This window comes from Pan troglodytes, chromosome 18 (genome assembly GCF_028858775.2).
Source record: "Pan troglodytes isolate AG18354 chromosome 18, NHGRI_mPanTro3-v2.0_pri, whole genome shotgun sequence".
Lineage (NCBI taxonomy): Eukaryota > Metazoa > Chordata > Mammalia > Primates > Hominidae > Pan > Pan troglodytes.
Genome location: NC_072416.2, coordinates 21,912,494 through 21,932,056, shown reverse-complemented (window position 1 = coordinate 21,932,056; position 19,563 = coordinate 21,912,494). Strand labels below are relative to the sequence as shown.

General features: G+C 45.4%; 1 protein-coding gene across 2 annotated transcripts in view; it reads right to left on the bottom strand.

Moving 5' to 3' along the window:
* CLEC19A (C-type lectin domain containing 19A) overlaps nt 1-18,569 on the bottom strand; it is a 36,972-nt gene extending 18,403 nt beyond the window's left edge. Inside the window, exons 1-3 of one of the 2 annotated variants that reach the window (XM_001153219.5) lie at nt 18,426-18,569; nt 5,523-5,688; nt 218-311 (exon numbers count right to left, since the gene is read on the bottom strand). In XM_001153219.5, coding sequence (XP_001153219.2) covers nt 218-311; nt 5,523-5,688; nt 18,426-18,513 — 348 coding nt within the window. In that variant the 5' untranslated portion in view covers nt 18,514-18,569. Of the gene's footprint in view, nt 1-217; nt 312-5,522; nt 5,709-18,425 lie in introns of those variants that run through there. The other variant, XM_063797688.1, reaches the window with a different exon arrangement.
* Between the last annotated feature and the right edge of the window lie 994 nt (nt 18,570-19,563).

Below are 19,563 nucleotides of genomic sequence, written 5' to 3'. Positions count from 1 at the left end.
TTCTCTGACCATGCTATCTGTTCCCATCATTTAGTAGGACATCATTAAATGTCTTTCACAAATTGGTCATGCTCTAACTGTGACATCTTGGTGTCTGATTTCTCTCTATATGCTGTGTGCATAGCCGTGACCTGGCACTGATGTGAAAAGCTTATTAAATCAAAATAGAATCCTGGCTGGAGCTTCCAAGGGGGCCCAATGGCCATTGCTTTCTCACCTGTCTGTGATCATGAAGGCCTGTCCAGACGTCAGCTGGGATGCCGGGAACACAGCTGTTCACGAGGTCGTACACAAAGACATTCTCCTCCCAGCTGCGAATTTAAGAAACATAGTAGCTGATTCCTCATGGCCTCTTTTCGTAGGATGGAGTCAAAAATTGAAAGCAATCCATATTTACCTTCCTGGACCAAAGTAAATAGAGGATATGATCCAATTCGGCCTCCATTTTTCATTAAGTCACCCATATGTGGCCGGTCCTACATGGACATCTCTGGATTTGACCTATGCCAGTTCAAAGAAGGACTCAGTACTGCTACTCATCCCTAAAAATTTAAATCCATCTCAAAAACACTAGCAAATGAGGTGGATTATATTGAAGATATGATGAAGAGACAATGAAAGGAGTTTACATTGCATTGCATACATCACATAAATAAATGAAAATTTCCACTAGTCATTTCTGTTCTCTCTCAGAGGCCCTCCTTAAACTGCCCATTTATAATATATCCCCTTCTCTCCTAGTCTTTTTTCACATACCATCTCCAAAATCTCTGTTTTCCTGGGAAACTCAGCTCTAGGCTTCAACTTGCATTGCCCACTTAGCAAAACAAAGTCCCTCAGTTAACAGCCCACCATCCTTAGAAGTCATGGGTGTCTTTTGGGGGGATTCTTATCCTCTATTTCAAAGAGCTTATCAAATAATTCACCCAACAAAAGGAATCAGTGGAGGACCCTGGTGACAGTCCACTGCCAAAAACAACAAAGAAGTAGAGATGGATGGATAGATTGATGAATGAATGGATGGATGAGTGGATAGACAAATGGATGAATGGGTAGGTGGATAGGTGGTTGAATGGGTGGATGAATGAATACACGGATGGATAGATGAATAGATAGACTGATAAACAGAGAGGTAGAGAAATGAGCACAATTATTTTCATCCTATCATTAAAATGTTTCTTGAGCATTGACTTCATGCCAGGTACTGTGCTGAGTGTCTTAAGCGCATGAACTCATTTCATTCTTACAACAACCAGGCACTGGGGCAGATACTACTGGTTGTCTATCCCATAGCCATTCCTAATCCCTTACCCCATTGCCTTCATTATGACCCAGAAAAGCCAAATTTTATTTTCCCAGCTCCCTTTGCAGCTAACATTGGCCATATGACCAAGCATGGCCAGTTAGATTTAAGGCAATGTTTGTGGGGACATCTTGGAAATATTTTTCTCCATGATGAAAGGAGGGAGGTATGTGGAGAAGACCCAAGTTTCTAGCACTGCCCTTTCTCCTTAGGTTGTAGCCATGTCTGGACACAAAACTTGGAGCTGCTGCATTGAAGACGCTGAAGGAAAGCCAAAACAACTGCTCATCCAGGGCCCATATCAACGAGCCTGAAACAGGTTGTTGGTAGAGATTAGAAGAATGGGCAAGGGATGTGACAGCAAATGGACAAATGGTGGGTACACTTCACTCAAATCATTCACAGGCCCAGATGACAGATCCCACCAAAAATAATGATTCCCACTATTGGCTTCCACATGGCACTAAAAGGTGAACTTTAGTATGTCAAAGAAATCAATACAGAATGATAATAATCAGCCATAGACCTAATACTTCGCTTCAAAACATGGCCATGTCGATGTACCTTTTGTGTTGCAACAACGTGTATCTGCTCCCATCAGCTTCAATAATTCACTTCAAAACAGGGCTATGTTGAGGTACCCTTTATGTTGCAATAAGGTGTATCTGCTCCCATCAGCTTCTTCCAAATGACTGCTCTATGAAGGCTGCCAACTTATCTAAAATACCCACCATTAGAAGATTTCTTTTTTCTTGAGGCATTAGTAGTAAATCCAAGCACTCATATTTACTCTCCTTAGTTTTGTGTTAGTGAAGTGGAATTGATTGCCAATCAATTCCAGATTAGAAGCACTTAGAATTCTGGCACTCAGAATTTGTCTTAACACAGTGCTCCAGCCAGTCACTGCAGAGAGTTACTTAACATACACTCTTGGAGGAAAGGAAAGAGGAAAAAGAGGAAGGAAAGTGGAAGAGTGAGACAAGCCTTGCTCACTCTCAGAAACATGAACTGATATGGAATGTTAAAAAAAAAACTGGCCTCCTTGAGGCAGAATTATAGTTTATTATAACTAATAATAATAATAACTCCTACCGCTGGGCATGGAGTTATCCAAGTGCTGTATAAGAACTTTAGAGGCATGATCTCTTTTAATGCCTCACAAGTTTAAAAGATCAGTGTGAGGCCGGGCGCAGTGGCTCATGCCTATAATCCCAGCACTTTAGGAGGCCGAGGGAGGCAGATCACGAGGTCAAGAGATCGAGACCATCCTGGCCAATATGGTGAAACTCCGTCTCTGCTAAAAATACAAAAAAAAAAACCTGGGCATGGTGTCATGCGCCTGTAGTCCCAGCTACTCGGGAGGCTGAGGCAGGGGAATCACTTGAACCCAGGAGGCGGAGGTTGCAGTGAGCCGAGATCGCGCCACTGCACTCCAGCCTGGCAACAGGGCAAGACTCTGTCTAAATAAATAAATAAATAAAGATCAGTGTGATTATTGCTATTTTCAAGTTGAGAATTCTTGGCTTAGAGTTTAAGTGATTTGGTCAAGATTGTGCAGGTAGGAAGTGATGGAGCTGGGACTACAGTCTAGAACTGCCTGACTCTAATGCCCTTAATCAATGCTCACACTGTCCCCCACAGTTTTCTTCATTTTGAACATCTGCTGCCCTCATTCCCTACGCTTCCCAATCTTTCAAGATCCTGATCCAGGACCAGTACTTCCAGGAAAGCTTCCATGACTATTTTCTATCCAATCCTTGACAGCTTGTAGCCCAAAGTTCCTGTTCCCCCAGGGGCTGGCTGGTTAGTTTGGTTCTCCATGTTCAAGGTCCTTCTGATGCAATTGAGGTTGCAAGTACAATGAGGGCTGTCTAGAGAAAAGCCTTGATTTGGAATCACTTTTGCATTCGCTTTTTATTGAATATATCTCATTTTCCTCTACAGGCCAGGAATTCTTTGAGAATTGATGTCTTCTGTCTTTACAAGTGCCAATCCTGTACTGTGCTGTGCTCTCATAGCAGATTTGATCCCTGAAGAATGCCTTTCATAGGGCTCCATGTTAGCTGGCTTTCAGTTAATGGGAGGCACTTATGAGTCTTTGGTGGATGGGTAGGAGGGAGAAACCAGAGTATTTCTTTCCCCCTCGGCTTGGGAGTCTCTGGCAGGGGCTGCCTCTCCTCCATGGCTCCAACTCCCATAGGACTGGCCTGTCCTCCAACTCAGGCATGGAATTGGCTTTCTGCTCCTATGTATCTCTAGTTTGCCTCACTACTCCCTTTTCAGTTCTGAGCTTCCATCACTTGCCTATATTACCTGTTTTAGACACCTGTAGTGGTTCTTGTTTTCCTGGTTGGACCCTGACTGTCTCGATATATCTCTCAGCCCCACTGAAAATACACTGGTTGTTCAATACATCTGTTGGAGGAAGAGATGAGTGGATTCAAGATGCATTTGGAAACTAAGATAAAATACTCCTTCTCTATTTTTTTTTTTTTTTTTTTTTTTTTTTTTTGAGATAGGATCTCTCTCTGTCACCTAGACTGGAGTGCAGTGGCCTGAACATGGCTCACTGCAGCCTCAACCTCTCGGGCTCAAGTGATCCTCCCACCTTAGCCTACCGAGTAGCTGGGACTACAGGTGTGCATCACCACATCAGGCTAATTTTTTGTTTTTTGTAGCAATGGGGTCTTGCTGTGTTGCCTGTGCAGGTCTTGAACTTCTGGACTCAAGCAATCCTCCCATCTTAGCCTCCCATAGGGTTGGGATTACAGGCATGAGACACTGCACCCGACCCCTTTCTTTTTTTTTTTTTATTATTTATTTATTTGTTTTTTTGAGACAGAATCTCACTCTATCACCCAGGCTGGAGTATAGTGGCGTGATCTCAGCTCACTGCAACCTCTGCCTCCTGGGTTCAAGCGATTCTCCTACCCCAGCCTCCCGAGTAGCTGGGATTACAGGTGCCCTCCACTGCGCCTGGCTAATTTTTGTATTTTTAGTAGAGATGGGGTTTCGCCATGTTAGCCAGGCTGGTCTCGAACTCCTGACCTCAGGTGATCTGCCTGCCTCGGCCTCCCAAAGTGTTGGGATTACAGGCATGAGCCAACACACCTGGCCCCCTTTCCTTATTCTTAACAAAAGTCAGCGGCTCTACACATAAAAAACCAACCCCCTTTCTAAAGTAGTTTCTGAGATTCTTGAAGAACAGAGATAAGATTGTGATTGGTAGCTTGGGTGCCAATGGAACACATCACACCTGGCCTGAGAAAACTCACAAATCAGCAGGGAAGTCAGATGCAAAAAAGGTAGCAAAGCTGTGATAAAGGGAGTGTGCCAGGAGAGCTGGGTAATGAGTGTAATTAGGGGGTCAGAAGTAACTTCAGTGAAGAGATGTTGTCAGAGCTGTCTTGAAGATTGAGGAGGTATTTACCTGGAGGAGAAGATAGGGATGGAATTCCCAGCAGGGGGAATATAATGCCCAAGAGTATGGAGAAGTAAAAGAGCTGGACCAAATTGGAGAACTCTGAGATGGTCATTGTAGCTGGGGCTTTGGAGACAGAGGAATGTGGAAGGAGGCCTTGGAGGGTGGGCTATGGAATCTGAATCCACGCTTTCAAAACTGGTTTCTCCCACTTAAGAGCGGTGTCATGTGAGCAAGTTACTTACCTTTTCAGAGCCTCCCTTCCTAATCTGTAAAATGAAGATACCTATGTAATATGGTTTGAGGGAGTTTTAATGTCATGATGTACATGAAACGTGCAGCAAATAAGTGTCAGTTATGATTTCTCATATTCCTTACATCATATTCTTTATATATGTAGTGTATCAGTTGTATCACAGGATACAGAGCAGAGGACAGCACAAGACTGGCACTTATAAAGGTGGATCTTCTGGCATGCTATTTGCTACCCCTGCCGAATGCTTTGCCTTCTATAGCCAAGGATGGTTTCAATGAGAAATTGGGTTGGATAAAAAGTAGCTTCAATTGGCCAGGCACTTGGCTTATGCCTATAACCCCAGTACTTTGGGAGTCTAAGGGGGAGAATCACTTGAGCTCAGGAGTTCAAGAGTGGCCTGGGCAACATAGCAAGACTCCATCTCCATTTTTTTCAAATAGTTTCAATTACCAAAGAGAAATGCCAGTTGGAAATACCATTCTCCACCCCATTTCCCAAGGGGGTGCTTAGTTGAACTATGGGGGACTGGGGATCCCACTTACCTGTGGATGGAGGCCAGCTTGGCGGACTTCCTGCCTACAGAGAACTCAGAACAGTAGAGGTCGGCCTCAGCCCAGGTCTTATTGAGAGGGAAGAATCGATAGCAGTGACCTTTGAACTCCATCCAGAACAGGGGGCACAGGGAAGGCAGGGGCAGCTCTGGCAGGGCTGGGGGCAGAAAGGAAACAGACTGGGAGGAAGGTTGGCAGTGCTGACATTGTTTCCATAGCTTAGTACCTATTTTCTTTTCTTTACAATCTTTTAATTTTTTTTTAAGAGACAGGGTCTCGTTCTGTTGCCCAGGCTGAAGTGCAGTGGTTTGATCATAGCTCTTTGCAGCCTCCAGCTCTCAGCTCAAGTGATACTCCCACCTCAGCCTCCTGAGTAGCTGGGAGCACAGGTGTGCACCACCATGCTTGCCTACATTTTTTGATTTTTGTTTTGTTTTGTTTTTGTAGAGACGAGGTCTTACTATGTTGACCAGGCTGGTCTTGAACTCCAGGGCTCAAGTGATCCTCCTGCTTCAGCCTCCCAAAGTGCTGGGATTGCAGGCGTGAGCCACCGAGCCCTGCCTGTACATACTTTTTTTTTTTTTGAGATTGAGTTTTTGCTCATGTTGCCCAGGCTGGAGTGCAATGGTGCCATCTCGGCTCACTGCAACCTCCGCCTCCTGGGTTCAAGCGATTCTCCTGCCTCAGCCTGCCACGTAGCTGGGATAGCAGGCACGTGCCTGGTCAATTTTGTATTTTTAGTAGAGACGGGGTTTCTCCATGTTGGTCAGGCTGCTCTCAAAGTCTCGACCTCAGGTGATCCGCCCGCCTCGGCCTCCCAAAATGCTAGGATTACAGACGTGAGCCACCGCACCCGGCCACCTGTACATACTTTTAAGAATGAAAGTAAAATATGTCCCATTATGATCTGTGCAATTATATGCTTGAGGTCCAAAAAACATATACATACCTACGTTTTACTAAATTATAAAAATAATATGTGCACATCATAGAACACCTGGAAAATGTTAATGCTTTGATACATTTTTTTCTCATGTCACATTTGTATGCAGTGATGTTTTAATGTAATGTGATTATATGGTACTCTACATACCAGTCGATATTCTGATTTCTAAAAATTAAAGAGTATAAGCATTTCCCCCATGTCATTATACATTTTTGTAAACATTGTTTTAAATAGCTCTTGAATCCTCTACGGAGTGGCTCTCCTAGAGTTTATTTAATCATTCTCTTATTTTTAGACAATTAGATAGCTTCTCTGTTTTTTCAACTATTACAAATAATTCTGAGATGAGCAGTTTTGTGCATAAAGCTTTTTTGGCATTTCTGCTGATTTTCTGAGGAGAGATTTTTAAGGCTTTAATACAATTTGCTAAATTGTCTCCTGAAAGCAATTTACCCTCCCACGGTAATGTCTGAGAGTGCCCATCTCACTTTGCCCTTGCCAGAGCTCAGTGTTATCACTTTCATGGCAATCTGCAAATTTTATAAGCAAAAAAAGGGTATCTTGTTTCAATTTGCAATGCTGGACTATCTGGCAAGACTGCACATTTTCCCACATGTTTATTGCCAAGCTATAGCCAAGACTATTTATATCTTTGCCCATCGAACTCCTGGAGTTCAGGATTTGTTCTTAATTCTAAAAAGAAACAAATTTTTAAAAACCCCACGTTTGAGACAGTAAAGTTCTCTCAAGTCTCAGCCCCTCTGAAAGCTTCTTAAGAGATACTTTTTTTGGAAACCACGACTCAGGATGACTGGCGAGAGGAGACAGGCAGGCTGAGAACCTTTCTCATACTAGGTTGGATGGCTTATCCATGAAGACAGCCAGTGGGCAGGGGTGGAATCTGTTAGACTGGGGTTGAGAGCCTGGGTCCTACCCCCAGCTCTGTATCTGACCTGCCGTGAGATGCTGGCTCATTCTTTCCCATCTTGACCTTCAAACTAGATGATCATTGGGATCCCTTTTGTAGCCATCCACTCAAGGGTGGGTGAAGGTCACCCTTTAGTGGAATCTTTGCCTTCAAGCCACTATGGTGGTTGGCTGGGCTCATGAAGTAATAAAGTAGTGAACAGCATTCATTGAGCATTTGTTATAGTTTCCCTGTATGCCAAGCAAATATAGGGAAACTGAGGCTAAGGCAGGTTGAGTAACTCGCCCAAGATCATCCTGTAGGTAAGTGGCATAGTAAGGATTTGAACCTAGGCTTCCCAACTCCCAAGTTTTTGCTCATAAAGTTGGCATGATGCTTCATGATGGGAAATTAGCGGGTCTAAGAATAGTTCACGGTCTTTATAGCACCTACTTCATGGAGTTACTGGGTCAACTGATTGGGCCAAATAAAGTCACCAAGTACTTGGGATATATGGATTGTGTAATGTACGGCTATTAATGATTAGCTCAGGGTTTTATAACCAAAACTGATGGGCTGCAGGGATCCAGTGAATTTCCCAAAATCAAATGTAAAATCAAAAGTGTGTGTGCGCCTCTTTGCATTTCTCTGGGGAAAGAAAGGGACAGTTGCTTTTATCAAGATAGCTGTGCTAGGCAGGCAGGTTCCAGGCCATGCTTCCCAGGGCTGGTCAGTACCACTGGGCTTTCCCCTTTGACCAGAACAGCCTCTCCCTGACCCCAGCAGCTGTGCTGACCAGGGGTACCTCCCCACCCCTCCTGGTCAATCCTGGCCAACTCTCTTTCAATGCATGCCAGTATCCAAACTGGAGCCTGTTGGTTCAGAATTGGCTTTCTTAATCCTCCTCTATATGTCAAAAGGAAGGAGCTCTGCTGGGGGAGGTAAGTGGGCACAGCACCTTGGCTTGTCCCCACCCTTTTCTGGGACTCAGGTCCCTCCTTTCTTGATGGAGAGCATTGGTCTAGGAGGACATCATCTTGATGCGTTAAAGCGCCAATGGCCAAGAGAGTTGATAGACCCTTTGTAACGCTGGGTGTTGCTGAGCTCTTTGTAGGGACTTTGAGCACTGCCTACAACACAAAAAGGCTCCACTGAATCGCTGCCTGGGGCCACTTTTTCAGCAGTTTCTCCCTTAGCATGGATGAGAAGCAGCAAATCATTTCTACCAGCGAATCATTTCTACCTTCTTTCCACTCAGTAACCAAGGACACTCATCCGTGAGAACTTGGCTAAGTTTGTCCAGGAGTGACTGGGATGACTCAGTTTTTGCTGGTGATAAACCACTTTTCTCACTCCCACCTGTCCTAAAATTACTTGGCACCCTACATACTCATATTAGAGATGAAAGTAGGGTGACCAAGCCATCCCAGTGTGACCAGGACCATCCCAGTTTTAAAATCAAGAGTCCTGGCTGGGTGTGGTGGCTCACGCCTGTAATACCAACACCTTGGGAGGCTGAGGTGGGTGGACTGCTTGAGTCCAGGAGTTCGAGACTAGACTGGGCAACATGGTAAAACCCCATCTCTATAAAAAATACAAAAATTAGTCGAGAGTGGTGGAGTGTGCCTGTAGTCCTAGCTACTCTGAGGTGGGAGGATCGATTGAGTATGGAAGATCGAAATTGCAATGAGCCATGATCACGCCACTGCACTCCATCCAGCCTGGACGATAGAGCAAGACCCTGACTCAAAACAACAACAACAACAACAAAACCCTGAGAGTCCCACATCCTGGGCACTCCTACAGTTCCCAGCAAACTGAAATTTGTTGGTCTCTCTCAAGCAGTGAGGGAGAATTTTATCGCCGCCCCTTGCCAGGAGACATTGGACAATGTCTGGAGACATTTTTGGTTATCACCACTGGAAGTGGTGGTGCTACTGGCATCTAATGGGTAGAGGCCAGGAAGGCTGCTAAACATCCTATATTGAACAACTCCCCACAACAAAGAATCATCCGACCCGAAATGTCAGTAGTGCCAGGACTGAGAAACCCTGCCCCAGATGGAAGGCAGGTCTCCAAAAATGTAAAATAACCCCACAGCACAGCAACACAAAACATCACAGCAAACATTCACATTTCTTAGCCTGTTCCTATTTTCTTGAACAAAAATTAAGGCACAGCCCCCGCAACTAATGAGAAGTATAGTGTGGGCTATTTCTCTAATTTTAGAGTTAAAATGTATTACTAATCCTAGCCCATGGCTTAAAAGCACTGAAGACATTGCTTTAACATTGTGTTTAAATTTAACGACATGGACCTCACTAAAGAAGTCTGCAGAAGGGAAGTCTAGCACTTTCTCCCCTGAGTTTAGAATGAGGTAAACTTCTTTGTCATCTCTCTCTGACTGTAGGAGGATTTTTTTCCCCTGGTTTCCTTTCCACTGAAGATGAAACTCTTCATGAGTTTCTGCACTAAGAAAGGGTTCGAGTTTCAATTCCCTGCTTCAGATAGCTCTGACTTCACCTCCTACCCCACGTGGGTGTTAAAACCCCAGTCCAAGCATTACGAAGGCTGATGCCCTACTTAGGGCTCTGGAGCAATATGCTTGCTTTGCTCTCTATCTCTATCTTGGTTTCTGGCCCCTGGGCACCCCCCCCCTCACTTCCTTAGAAGTCCAGTCTAACTTTAGCAGGATGTTTGCAGATGTTCATGTGACGTTTCTGCACGGCGGTAGTGGGAAGAGCTTGTAGTCTCAAATTCACCATATTGTGTAATCTGGACGTCTCTGCTCTCTTTGTCTTCTACCTCTTTTTTTTTAAATAAACTTTTTATTTTGGAATAAATTTAGACTTACAGAAAAGTTGTCAGAGAGTACAACGATGGTTACCAGAAGCCAGGAAGGGTAGTTAGTGGGGAAGACAGGGGAAAAGTGGGGGTGGTTAATGGGTACAAAAATATGGTTAGACAGAATGAATAAGATCTAGTATTTGATACCACAACAGGGTGACTACAGTCAACAATACTTTATTGTACATTTAACAAAAACTAAAAGAATATAATTGGAGTGTTTGTAACGCAAAGAAATGATAAATGCTTGAGGTGATGGACACCTCATTTACCTTGATGTGATTATTACACACTGTATGCCTGTATCAAAATATCTCATGTACCCCATAAATATATACACCTACTATAGCCCATAAAAATTAAAAATTAGGCTGGTCGCAGTGGCTCACACCTGTAATCTCAACACTTTGGGAGGCCAAGGTGGGAAAATCGCTTGAGCCCAGGAGTTTGAGATCAGCGTGGGCAACATAGTGACACCCTGTCTCTTACCAAAAATTAGCCAGGAGTGGTGGCATGTGCTTGTAGTCCCAGCTACTTGGGAGGCTGAGGTGGGAAGATCGCTTGAAACCAAGAGGTCAAGACTTCAGTGAGCCAGGATTGCACCACTGCACTCCAGCCTGGGTGACAGAGCAAGACCCTGTCTCAAAAACAAAAAAAAAAAAATTAAAAAAATTAAAAAGTACCAAAGATAGTGTGTGGAGAGAGTTCCTGTATACCGTTCACCCAGTTTCCCCTGATGTTAACATATTAAAAAGCTAAGAAATGAACATGGCTACAACATGATTACCTAAACTCCAGACGTTACTCAGTGTTTTCCTTTTTTGTGCTCAGATCCAACTTAGGATGTCTGTTACATTGACTCTACCTGCATGTTTTATTTGACATAAACTACTCTCTCTAGTATTGGCTGGGATCAGATAAAATTGACAAGAATTGGCTGGAATTGCTCAGAATTTCTTAGCATTGTTGGATAATTTGCCAAAAATAATCTCTTTTTTCCCCTCTTTACAACCAATCAATTTTCAAGTCATGTCTATTCCATCTCCTAAACACGTCTCTAATTCAGTCTGTTCTTTCTTCCCCTTCTGCATTCTTTTTGACCTTCTCCCATGAAGACCTTCTCAACACCTTTTAGCTGTTCTTCCTGCTTTGTCTCACCTCCCAGGTCCAGAGGCATCCTTCCTCCTTGGAACAGCCTGACCTCATTTCCCTGAAACCTCGCAGGTGTTCCCTTTGCCTTTGGGAACTGCTTGCCCCTAGCTTATTCTCTGTCATTCACCCCCTCCTTACTCTGTGCTCCAGGTTTGCCCACACTTTTGCCATTTCTCAAAGACATGTTCTGACCTTTGCAGATAATTCCCTTGACCTGACTTCAGCCAATTCTCTTTCTCCTTTGAGTCTCTGCTGCAGTGACTTATTCAGGGAAGATGAGGTAGGAGCCTCTGATAAAGGCTTTTAGAGCCCCTTGCACCTCAACATTCACACATTCCTCCTCTATCCCCGTCAGCATCTGTTGTGATCATTCCTCTTCCTCTGGTACCTTGGCACGTAGTAGGTGCACAATGACTGGGCTCGAATGCATAAATACATGTAGGGAATCAAACACCACTTCTTGAGGGCAGCCTCTTGGGAAAATGGTGAGAAGGCTGTGTGCATAACTCATGCCTTTGAAAGCAGGAGTCCTGACACTGCGATGGCATTCCTGGAGTTTTTTTAACGAAGTCCTGAAAGCAGAGGTTGCCAGATCCTGGTTTTGCATATTGTTTAGGACAACGATTGCTACGAAGGCCAACCTCAGCATCCCCTGGGACCTTCAGACTCCCAGGCCCCACCCCAGGCCTTCCAAATCAGAGTCTGTATTTTCACAAGAGCCCCAGGTGATTCTTGTGAATGTGAAAATCTGGGAAGCCCTGGTCTACAGTGTGCCAGCCTGAAAGAGGGAGCCTGTAGAATTATTCATTCATTCATTCATTCATTCTCTCACTGAACAGAGCCTGGCAAAGAGGAATTAATAATTAATTAAATGAAAGGAGCTGAGTGGAGTGAGAAGGGGAAAAGGGTCCTTGGTCTTAAAGATTGTGGATATTTCAAAAAGAACCCCTGCCTCCAACCCTGTCTGCTCCTCCCAGAGTGGAAAACAAGTTCCTTGAGCCATTCACACCCCACCTCCCCATTCTGGTCCTTTAGGTTTTCTCCACTGAGTAATTTGGTGGTTATGGATGCCAGGGGTGAAACACACCAGAAAATGGGGCTGTGACAGGTCACTGCTCAATTACTCCCCTTTCCAACAGGGCAGGCAAAGGCCTTTAATTGGGAGGACCTGGGAGGTGGAAAAGAGCGCTGGCTTGCCCCGAGACGATCATTAACTCCAGCCTGCACGGCATTTCCCCCTCCTCCTTTACCTCTTGGGTTTAAGGAATTGGGAATAGAAGGCCTTTCATCAGCCTGACCCCAAGCCAGCCTCTGCTAATCTGTCTCTTGTGAAGGGATTTCTTTAGCTTTACAGCTTGACAGTCCGGTAACCATGGCAACACAACAATCAGCGCCAACTCTGACTCAGCATTCACTGTGTGCCAGGCATTGTGTTAAATGCTTGATACAGAAAAATACACTCAATCTTCACACATCCTACCAGGTAGGTGCCACTATCACCCCCACTTCACAGATGAAGAAACCAAAGCACAGAAAGGTTGGCCAACTTGCCCAAGATCGCACAGCTCCCAGCTGGGATTTGAAGCCAGCCTGTCTAGCTCCAAACCTAGAGAGTCCTACTGCATTTAAGCCCATTTCCTTTTGCTCCAATCTTGATGGTCTGGTCCTTCATTAATTCCTTTATCCATTCAACAAGTACTATTTGAGCACCTACTTGGTCTCAGGCAGTAGATTACAAGCTGAAGATACTGTGTGGTATACTACACAGATGCGCCTTCTGACCTCATGAGCCTTATGGTCTATGAAGACCAAACCTAAGAAAAATAAGCACAGGCCAGGTGCAGTGGCTCATGCCTGTAATCCCAGACTTTGGGAGGCAAAGGCAGGAGGATCGTTTGAGGCCAGGAGTTTGAGACCAGCCTGGGCAGTATAGCAAGATTCCACCTTTACAAAAACACTTTTTGTAAATTAGCCATATGTGGTGGCACATGCCTGTAGTCCCAGCTACTCAAGAGACTGAAGAGGGAGCATCACTTGAGCCCAGGAGTTCCAGGGTGCAGCAAGCTATGACCATACCACTGTACTCCAGCCTGGGCAACAGAGCAAGACCTTGTCTCTAAAAAAAAAGAAAGAAAGAAAAAGAAAAAGAAGTGCAAAAATAAAGATGTCATTAACATGTAATTTGTGGATGTGTATCATGCCAGCAAAAACTTCAGGGAGCAGCCCCCTCGATTATTTTAGAAACTGGCTGTTTGCCCCTTTCTCTCCCTAGTTGAATTGGTGGCTGCCCTGTCCCCATCTTCAAGGATCCCACAGGTGATTATGACAAGGCGTCATGAGTTCCCTTCCTGGATGGGGGAAAAGAGGGTGTTGCCACAGGAACACCTAAAAGTGGAACATAACCCAGACCTGGAGATCTGGGAGGCTTCTTAGAGGAGGTGCTGTCTCAACTGAGACCCGGAGGATGAACAAGAGTTAGAGAAAGAGTGTTCCGGGGGGAGGGCACAGTGTGTGCAGAGGTCTGGAGGTGTGAGAGAGAATGGAGCGTTGGAGAATTAGAAATGGTTTAGCATGGCCGGGAACTTGAGAAGGAGAAGAGGGAAGAGATGAGACTGGTGGTGGGGGAGGGGAAGTGGAGGGAGAGAGGCAGAGGGGAGGGGATGCACAAAGGGGCTGTTGCTCTGGAAACCAGGAGGCCAAACCACATGGTCTTTTCCTTCAATTAGCAACATCAGAGGCCCCCAAGGTCCCCCAGCTGGGGTGGGGGGTCAAAGCCTTTGGGAGTTCTGAGCTTGTTAGGAAAAGAAAACACATCAGTGGAACTCAGGGCTCCCCCCTACCCCCACTCTTTTTAAAGAAATAAATTGTCACCTTCCTACTGAATCTGGCTGCTGGCTCCCCTGGCCCCAATCCAGCCGCCCACAAATGCACTACCCTGCTGCCTCCTGCCCAGATCAGTCTTGGGACCCAGCCAGGAGGGGAGGCGGAGAGGCTCAGGGGCCACATTTGTCCACCCAGTCCCCATACTAGGCCCCAGACACTCCCAGGGGGCTGCAAGAAAGTGTCTCACAGACTCCAGGAAGGTGGCTGCTGCGTTCTGAGGACTCGGTCACCCTCACTGCCCTCCTGCTGTCCTACGGGTTCCACCGCCTCCTTCACAGTGAGCCCTGGCTCTGGGAAGTGGAACTGGTGGCCCCAGGTCTCTCCTGTCTAAGCTTTGCTGTCCCTTCTGTGAGCCACTCTTGAGGCCACATGAAACACAGAAAAAAGCATTAGACAATTTCTTATATTGCTAATAATAGCAGCCATTCATTGGGTGTTTAGTATGTGACTCCTTGAGATCAGCCTAGGAGGGAGTATCTGTATCATCCCCATTTTACAGATGAGGAGACTAAGGCTCAGAGAGGGTAAGTCACTTACTGTCTTGGCTCAAAAGTGGCAGAGCAATGATTGAGACTCTATTGAGACTTGAGTCTGACAGATTCAGAAACTCCTGAACAGACTAGCGCCTCTAAAAGATATCTTCTTTCTGGTCTTAGTTTTCTCATTTGTGAAATAAATCTATTAAACACCAAATGTAACAATTAATTAAGCAAATAAGTCGATGTTTCCTGGGTGCCTATTTGGCTTGAGGTCTGTGTCCTTAGGTTGCTCTCAGTCTGGAAGGAGGAACATGCACATGGCAGAGTCATCGCATGCTAAGTATTCTAGAAGTATGTACAAAGTGCTTGCTCTGTGACCATAGAGGAGGAGGGGGAACTGGATAGAATGTCCAAGGGACACTTTAGGATCCGGGCTGCTCTAGGAGGTAGGAACACCGTTGCCTATGTCTCTATGCTCCAACTTCAGAGCTTGGACTCTGGAGTCAGATGGTCCTAGTGGGAAACTCAGCTCTTTGTGCCTCAGTTTTCTAATCTGTACAATGGGCATGATCATAGTGCCTACTTCACAGAAAAGCCAGTTCCAGCTCAGAGGTAGAGATTCTAGTAAGTATTAGATATTATTACAGTAGAAACAGTCTGGGTCCCAGAGCTGAGAGTGCAATGCCAGGCTCTTGGATGGGTGAGGAAGAGGCTACATAACTTGACTCATTCCCCTTCTACGCTTCTGAAGCCCTGCAGAAGCAGATCCTGAGCTTCAAAACACTTTGCTATAAATTTCCTTTGCTATAGAGAGTTCTTGGGCTTAGGAGTCAGGGAAAGGAAACTTTTTGATGGTCAAAGAAGAATAATAAATGTTTACGTAGCTCTTACTGGGTGCCAGACACTGTTCTGAGGACTTTACATTCATTAATCCACTTAAACAATGAGATCAAAGGCAGGTTCAGAGAAAAGGTTTTGGGAAAAGGATTTAGTCTGTCTAAATCCTCCCAAGTCTGTAAGAGATGTCTAAAAAGTTTTTTTTCCTCCAAAACATAGGGGGTGGCTGAGTTGTGCTATTTGCGTATATTTGCATATGCAAGGGGTGGGTGATGAAAGGTCTGGAGTAGTGGGATGAATGACCCATGACCTGTGCCCTGTTATGCATTGTACCTAAAGGCTGGGGGTCCACAGAAGAAGATGAAAAACCAAGCCCATTCTCAATAAGGAGGACCTTGGAGGTACATGTATTCTCATGGTCTGCCGGGGCCCACAGAGAACCCTAAATCCTCCCTACAACATACCAACACACACGCTCCTGCCCACATGCACCCATAAACTCACACACATTCCCTCTGTGTTGAAATCACTTTCCTCTAGAGAATCTATCTGCATAGGCTGAAACTGGGCTTCCTGTAGGGCTGGGAGCCTGGAAAGCAGTTGAACTGCCACTTGGACAGTGATGACCATGGTTGGCTCAATTGGCCTCTGTAGCCTCAGTTTCCATAGCCGTAATATGGAAAGGTTGGGCTGAGTGGATCTTTAAGCCCATCCTTCCAATTCCAAACTCTGAGCTCTCCCAGGTAGCTGAGATTGACACAATCTCAGTCCCCTTATCTATAGAGTAGGGATGAGGCTTGGGGACTGATGTTCAGAAGTTCCTTTCAATGTTGAAGACTTTTGTCAGAATAGAAAACTGTCTCCTGGCCAATTCTAGTATAACATCAACAACCACAGTGGCAAACATAGTAATGGCAATAAGTCATTTTTTAAATGCTTACTATGTGCTAAGCACTTCACCTGCACGAGCTCATTGAAGATCTCCAAAACCCTTGATAAGGACCCTTGTTATCCCCACTTGGGGCTCAGAGAGGTGAGGAAACTTGAGTCTCAGAGAGGTCCCATGGGCACAAGCTAGTGAAGGACAGAAAATACCCCTAGTTACTCCCACTTTCAAACTCAGTCTTGGCCCCTTCCCACTTTTGCTGGGCAGAAAGGCAAGATCTTGGGATATACAAGACGCAGTCTGCAAGGATATTTTGTTTAACTTCTTTCCTACTTGCTTATTGTATTGGTGAGGAAACTGAGGTCCGAGAGTAAGGATGCAAGTCACTGTTATGAATGGAATGTTTGTGTCTCTCCTCTTCCCTGCCCCCAATTCATATGTTAAAGCTCTGACTCCCAATGTGATGGTATTGGGAGGGGGGACCTTTGGGAAGTGATTAGATTTAGATGGGATCCCATCCTTATGATGGGATTAGTGTGCTTATAAGAGGAAGAGACCAGAGCTTTCTCTTACTCTGCCATGTGAGGGTACAGTGAGAAGGCGGCCATCTGCAAGCCAGGAAGAGAGTCCTCACCAGGAATAAAATCTGCTGGCATCCTGATCTTGAACTTCCCAGCCTCCAGAACTGTGAGAAATAAATGTTTGTTGCTTAAGCTCCCCAGTCTGTGATATTTTGCTCTGGCAACCTGAGCTGATGAATACAATCAGAGAGTTTAGGACAGAACTGAAACCCCTTGCCCAAATGAGCTAAGACTATCCCTTATTGTTACCACTAGGGATGCTAGATTAAAAAAAAAAAAAAAAAAAAAAAAAAAAAGGATACCTAGTTAAATTTGATTTCAGGTAAACAAACAGATAATTTTTAGTATAAATATGTCCCATGTAATATTTGGGGCATGCTTACACTAAGAAATAATTTATTAATATTTATTTACTGGTATTTTATCTGACAACCCTATCAACCCACTGTTTAAATTCACTCTAACACTATCACAACCCAATAATTTGGCCTTATGAGAATCTCCATCTAGGTATTTCATTATTAGTTTTACTTGAATGGGGATTTAAAAATGATATCTCTGCCACTGCTATGATAAATAAATCCATATATGAACATAAACAAGCCTGGAAAGAACCTGGTAGAGGTGACAGTCAAGACTCTTGGCCACCAAATTATAGGATTCAGAACTCTTCTCATCCAGAGGAGGGTCCCCCAGAATCAGTAACCCAGCCCTCCTATTGCAAAGTGGAAGAAGTTGAGCTCATTTGAAGACCCTCAACCCTCCATATGGGACACTGGGAGGCCACATGCCCAAGGCTGACAGGTTCTCATCCCTGGGGATGCCCCACAAGGCTGGGAGTTGCTGGGCCAGGCCTCCAGGGAGGCCATTAGAGGGACAAGTCTCCCTCCCTGCGCACCTAACCTCTGGTGGCACAGCAGCAGCTCTGAAAGCTCCCTGGGAAGGCTGTCACAGCCAAGGTGGGGTTGGGGCCCAGATGCCAAATCCCTCACAAAACTACCATGTTCAGACCTTCCTATAGTGCCAGACACTGTGCAAAGCACTTTCCCCATGTTATCTTATCTGCCTTGCACAGTAGCCCAAAGAGAATGCCATTGTGACCCAACTTTCTAGAAGAAGTTGAGGCTCAGAGAGATCAAGAAACTTCCTCTATGTCACACAGCTTGTAAACTGCAAAACTGGGATTCAAACCCAGGACTTTTTGTGTCTGGGCCTAGAAGAGTGCCCATGACAAAGCTGGTAGGAGGAAAGCTGTCAGGAGACTCGGGTCAGGCCACCCCAACCCCCCAACAGAAGCTGCCAGGTCTCACCGATAGAATACGTTCCTGAGAGTGTACTCCTCTCCACCTGCTCCCAGCCCTGGTCCCTGCACTTACCTGGGCTGATATTGATGTCTGTTTGTGGAAACGCCTGTGCAGAGTGGAGGGTCAGGAAGGCTGCAGCCCACAGTGTCCACCTTTGCATCCTGAGCTCCTAGAAAGCAACTTCACAGCCTGAGTGGAGGAGAGAGGCTTTTTGGCTGGAGCTTGGGTCCAGGATTGCTCTCCTAGGGTCAGATGGAGCCTGGCATGAGCTGGGACAGACTGGATGGACTCCAGTCCCCTCCTCTTTTCTTCCTTTTCTCCTCCCTCCTCTTCACACTGCTGGAGACAGCTCAGGATGACAGCTGAAAGCAAAGCAGCCCTAGGCCAGCCCCCCTCAAAGAACCAAGAGACATTTTAGCTCCCAGGCTTGCCTCTGAACCAAGACAAAATTTATCTCTCAGTCTTGTCTCTGAGTCACGCTGTGGCCTTGGGTGTGCACTTCTCTGAGACTCAGTTTCCCCCTCTGTAAAATGGGATGGTAACGAAACTCACATTCCAGCCTGTCACAGGAGACAAAGCATCTCACCTCCCTCAGAGTAGATATGTACTGGAAGGTAAAAATACTGCAAGTAAGCATTGAGCGCAGAGGTCTCCTGGGTCATGGATGTCATTTGTTTGGTCTGCAGTGTTTTAAATTCTAAAAAACTTGTTAAGGTATAAAACCAAGAGATGTTAGGTATAAGTCCGGATTTCTGCCTTCTATTGGAAAATCGGAAGACCTAACGAAACATAGCCCTCATTTCTACAGGGCAACAATTGCATGGAGCTGAGAAAGAGCATCTCCTTCAGCCAGGCTCTTTGAGCTTCGGTTCACCAAGGTCTCAACCCCATGGGTCTGATCCTGACAGCATCCACCGCTGAGGAAGCACCAGGAAGCCTGTATGAGTCAGCCTCCTTTCCTCTCCCTTCACCTCTCAGGGTCTCTCAGGGTTCCTCCGGGGGTTAAAGGAGGCATCTGTAGAAGATTCAACAGAGTGTTGCACAGAATAAGTGCTCCACAAAGAGGTGCAAGTGTCATCACTAGTGCATAGCTCTACTGTGTGGCTTGCTCAGAATTCAATGTTTAAAAACCCCTAGTGTTTTCATTGGGATCTCATCGCTCTTTTGGAGAATCAATATTTCTAAAAACCAGAGTCTTTCTCCCCCACTT